This window comes from Branchiostoma floridae, chromosome 13 (genome assembly GCF_000003815.2).
Source record: "Branchiostoma floridae strain S238N-H82 chromosome 13, Bfl_VNyyK, whole genome shotgun sequence".
In the NCBI taxonomy this organism is placed as follows: domain Eukaryota; kingdom Metazoa; phylum Chordata; class Leptocardii; order Amphioxiformes; family Branchiostomatidae; genus Branchiostoma; species Branchiostoma floridae.
In genome coordinates, this window is record NC_049991.1 from 5341395 (window position 1) to 5346719 (window position 5325).

A 5325-nucleotide genomic window follows, 5' to 3' on the forward strand; every position below is an offset into this window, starting at 1 on the left:
CTTCAGAAAAATAATACAACATTTTTATGCCAAAAAAACAAACTAAAACTTAAATATAACAATTACATTTATTGATTCTGACAGAGACATGTGAGAGATGTGTTATTTTGTTTTGTTGAATGTTATGAGAATACAGCAGTTGCGTTTTTCTGTTACGAAAGCCCCCATGTGGGTGAGTGACCTCCACAGAGCCGAAAGATGCACGCGGTAACCCAGTGTTCACGGCTTTCCTCCCAAATTATCCGTTTAGGACGGTCTTTCTCAAGGTAAGAAACTTAAAACGTTGCGTATTGGTTTCCATGTAAGGTAGTTACCGTTTTGGCATAGCTGTTGTCTTTTGGATACAGTGCAAAATCACGCTATGATTTACGTCGTTTTGTAACCCCCCTCCCATTTTTTAATACCGGCCTGTCACAAAATTATAAACCACACAGAAATATTGACGCATAGACAGTGAAAGTAACGTAATATGTATGCCGTAACCTGATGGTAACGCTCATCATCAAAGCAAGTATACCGAAGTCACGGGTTCCGCACTGGGCGCCCAGTGCGGAATTCGTGGAGAAACTGGCGTCGGCACTCGGGGCCCAGTACGGAAGAAACTTCCGCACAGGAATTCCAGTGCGGAAGGGTTTTTTCGAGTGCTGAAGACCCGTCAGCACTGGAATTCCAGAGCTACACCTTGTCTCGGCACTCGTTTTCCAGTGCCGAACTCCGCCCAGCACTCGGTTTCTAGTGCCGAACTCCGCCCAGCACTCGGTTTCTAGTGCTGATCTCCGCTCAGCACTCGGTTTCTAGTGCGGAAGGGTGGTTCAAAGATCGTTCAGCACTGGTTACCCAGTGCGGAGGTCTTTGAGCACTGGATAACCGAGTGCCGATCTACCTAAGTCACGGGTTCCGCACTGGGATTTCTAGTGCTCGGTGACTTTTCGGCACTAGAGGCCGAGTGCTAAGACCACTTCGGCACTAGAAGCCGAGTGCTACTATCATTTTAAGACCGTCAGCACTGGGTTACCAGTGCTCGCGTCCAAATTGTTACTCAAAAACATACTAGTACTCAGTATTTTAAATCAATTTTGCCCTAGTCTTGTCTCTGTTGGAACTCGAAACAGCATGTGTGTATCATACGCTACATCCTACATGTATATAGTGTTATGTAAATGATGACCTCGTGTCAACAGTGTGTCAGCTTCGTTCCCTTTTTCTAAATTTCACGAAGATAAAATGCCAATAAATTACAGCTCCCTTTGTCGTGTTTGAGTTGCAGACTACTTTCAATCAATCGTTCGCATGCATCATTTGTTGATGCGTGGCGGCTACAGACAGTTTAGACAGTTCTACTTTGGTCACGAAAAAAAAAATGTCTAAATAAGAAAGATAATTGATATGTACTGTTCTTTGAAAACCCGACACGGATATTTCCTCCCATACGCAGCTTTCTCAGGCTCAAGGTGAACGATTTGTTACACTTCTTTTATGTATTACATTTGTATATGTGTGCCTTTAACTGCCCGGAACTGTAAATAACGTAACGCACTCCGAGGCAGGCTGTCAGCACTCGCGGTTTCAAGTGCGGAATATTTGTCGTCACTGGTTTTCCTGTGCGGAATATTTGTCGTCACTCGTTTTCTAGTGCGGAATATTTGTCGTCACTCGTTTTCTAGTGCGGAATATTTGTCGTCACTCGTTTTCTAGTGCGGAAGGTAGTCTCAGCACTCGGTTTCTAGTGGTGAATCGGGGGTTTTCAGTGCTGAAGTCGACTCACCACTGGACACCTAGTGCGGACGTAACGTCGGCACTAGACTTCTAGTGCGGAAGGCCCCTTCCGCACTAGACACCGAGTGCTGAGAGAGGAACCCGTGACTTCGGTAGTTTTGCATCATCAAACAACTGCTCATTTTGGGGGGAGGGGGGCATAACTGTGTCATGTCAAATTATCAATCATAATAATTATTCTGTCTATATTTTTAAATGGTCACAGGGGGTGTTGGGACATACCTGAATTCACCGCGGTACCGTTAATCATAGAGGGTCTGCATGCTCTTTTCGGTATAGCCTATGTAGCCTAATTTGATTATGATTTCCTTTAATTTGTAGGGAAATCTCTAAAACTCTACACCTTGCCATGATGGCTTGGTTTAGAGAATGGAAAAGCCTAACCACCACCTCCCACTCCATCCATACCATTCCCTTCTTGGTTGCTCTTCTCCCCCTTGCAATTTTTTCCTAGTATAAGTAAAACATGTGGTCACTCTATAACATTAACAAAGGGGAAATTTCCTCCTCAGATCTTCCCTCCACAGATGCAGCCTGAGACCACAGCAGCAGAGGAGATTACTACACGTTACCAGGACGACATGCACGTCAACAACAGAACCACTAGCACCGCCCTTAGCTGATGGAGAAACAAAGGAGATCCCGCCCAAAATCCAGAAAATAGTAGACGACATAGCAACCCTCACCCTCTTGGAAGTGTCTGAGCTTAATGCCTTACTTAAAGTGAGTAAAGAATTTGAACTTATAAGTACTTTCACAGATCCAACTGTGCATGCACAGGTCAAAGTTGAAAACCCTGGGCTGTCACAGTTATGTCTTGACTATGTTTCATACATGTCCAAATGAATGGCCTCCATGGCCAGTTTGCATAGCATTGTCCAGGCATGTTTTATTTTTATGTCTCTAGCTTCACCTTTGACCTGTGCATGTGCACTTGGATCTGTGAAAGCACTTATTTGGAAAGAGTTAATTTTTCTCCTCCTTGATTGTACAGAAGTATTGTTGTCACCACTCACTCACTCACCATGGTCAATTAATCTCAGTTATCCAAATTATTAATGTTTTAGAAGCATTAACAGTTCCCTCAAGTTGTAGTAGATGTTAGGAAAGTTGTTAAAAGAGTTTCTTAAGCTTGAATTTCTCTCTGTTTCAGAAAACGTTCAACATTGCGGACACACCCATGATGCCAATGGGAGGTTTTGCAGCACCAGCTCCTAAGGTGAGCTAGAGCATGAGTGAAGTACGGGTCTTACTCAGTGTCACTAACGAAAGGTAGTGGATACTACCTGAAAAGTTTCAAAATTCTATCCAGTTGCTTAAGAAACTGTTACCATTGCATATCTTATTACCCGTAGGTCTTAACTGTTGCAATGTAACAATACCATTTTTCCTTGCCTTCATATAAGTGAACACTTAGCACCACACACACTCACCTTGGCATACAATATCTTTCCCTACACTGCTGTGCAGACAGAAAAAAATTAGGTTCACAGCTCGAAATTTTTGGCACCCAGTATTTTTATTCTTATCTCCAAGCAGATCCTACGCTGCTATAAGATAGTATCAAAGCTGGCCAAGGAGTTCGTTCGTTCGTCCCATAGCCTTTTAATCAGCCGTAGGAGTATAGCTGGCCAAAGGGAGTCAAACGGGTTTGATACTATATTACGCCACCGTGGATCTGCTTTGAGATTATTTCGATCCCTGCTTACTTACCGCTTACCGCTTACCGGTCCCTTGACCGGGGGTGGTCGTGGGGGTGCTTTGCTGCTGAGCACACCTCCCTCCATCTCTCCCTGTCGTGAGCCAACACTTGGGCGCTGGCAAGGGGCAGGCCAGTCCCTGCTATTCATTGAGAAAGATTTACTGTTTTCTAATACAGTGTATGTAGTTTATACTTCAGTTCAAGACTGTGTGAGTTGATTTTTTTTTTCTTTTTTTGTTCATCCCTGAAGGAGGAAGAAGAAGAGGCAGCTGCAGAAGTTAAGGTGGAACAGACGGAGTTCACGGTCAAACTGGTGAAGTTTGACGATGCCAGCAAAGTCAAACTTATCAAGGAAATCAAGACACACAAGGAGGGCATGAATCTTGTGCAGGTAAGGGAATAATAGTCCTAATCCTAGATGTTGGTCATCATCGCAGGCTGCTTGCCCGGTCCACTCTCTCCTTACAAACGTTGGTGGTGGTCTGAAACCCCAGTCATACCACTAGAAATTATGTTTATTGTTTACTAGGCGTGGGTACCAGTGCAGGAAATTCAGTCCAAGTCCAGAGTATCTTTCCGAACCAGTCCAACAAGAAAAACCCCTGCTGTTTACAGTTCACACACCAATTCTTCCTAACAGGGGTCCATGGTGGTGAGCTGCAAAAAAGTAATGCAGGGGCTTGGATGGTCCAGGTTTTGGATCACCTTTCTCAAAATCTGCTACGAAATGGCATTTAATACTTACATGGCTGAAAAGCATAGGAAGTTATGTGTTTGGGGAAAAATTGCTTTTAGGCACAAGTCTCACTTATCCGTGTATGCATTCGCATTGGAAGAGAGTCGCCCCATATTCACTGTCCATGCGTTCTGTTGGCCATTTCTATGCCTTGTATTTGTCATTGTGAAAAGCTTAGTGTTCAGATTCTTTTTATCATTAGCTTGATTATACATTGTGTACCTAAGAGTATTCTCCTTTGGATAATATGGGTCAATATCTTTGGAATCAAATCCTTTGTCTTATCACAAGAGAGCTAAATTTGGTATCCCTATTTGGTTCTCAAATGTTCCTTTCCTCTTTCCAGGCCAAGAAGTTTGTGGAGGCGACGACTACAGGACCTCAGGTAGTGAAGGAAGGCATCGCCAAGGAGGAGGCAGAGACTATAAAGGCAGCCCTGGAACCTCTGGGGGCAGTTGTACAGATTGACTAGTCTTAGGAACAATTTTTGAGTATAGAGTACTTCAGGCAAAACAGTTTTCTGACATATGGGAGCCTGTGTTGTTCATTTTTGTTGTCAAAATCACATCATAACATTCAGGTTTTTAGATGGATGGGGGAAATTGTCAGAAATTTAGATGGACAGGTCCCGGAGATAGACCTAATACAGACACACAAAATCAGTATGTTGCTTGACAGTTATGTAAGAAGAGGCAAAGAAAAATAGTTTTTCCACTTCAATCTGTGATTGGTATAATAATATTATGTAACCAGTTTGCTTGACCATACTTGTCTCGCTAATTAATTAGCTTAATAACATTTCCATTGTTGCTTTTTTGCAAATAGTATAAGGCCGCCAAAGAAGTCAAGGAGAGGTGTTATAATGTGATGTAAAATAGAGAAAGACGTACAAACAGTACCCTATCTGAGGCAGAAGCTTTATAAGGTACAATGTAGACAGTTATCTGACTTATCATAGTATTATTAAACCATGTCATAAAGAAAGATGAATTTGTCTTCTTGTGTTGTTGTTGCGAGCATGTAGCAATTGTTATACAAATAGCTTAAGAAGATAACACACACACTCAGATAACAAGTACAGAAAAAAAAAACATCACAGATAAGGTACAAA

The 5325-nt window shown here is 42.7% G+C and overlaps 1 protein-coding gene across 1 annotated transcript; it reads left to right on the forward strand.

The window, feature by feature from the left end:
- Positions 1-79: 79 nt before the first annotated feature.
- LOC118428388 (39S ribosomal protein L12, mitochondrial-like) lies at positions 80-5167 on the forward strand. The gene is made up of 5 exons (XM_035838430.1): positions 80-266; positions 2289-2499; positions 2930-2995; positions 3729-3869; positions 4561-5167. The coding sequence occupies exons 1-5, from the start codon at positions 199-201 to the stop codon at positions 4684-4686; spliced, it is 612 nt and encodes a 203-aa protein (XP_035694323.1). The 5' UTR covers positions 80-198; the 3' UTR covers positions 4687-5167.
- The last annotated feature ends 158 nt before the right edge of the window (positions 5168-5325 follow it).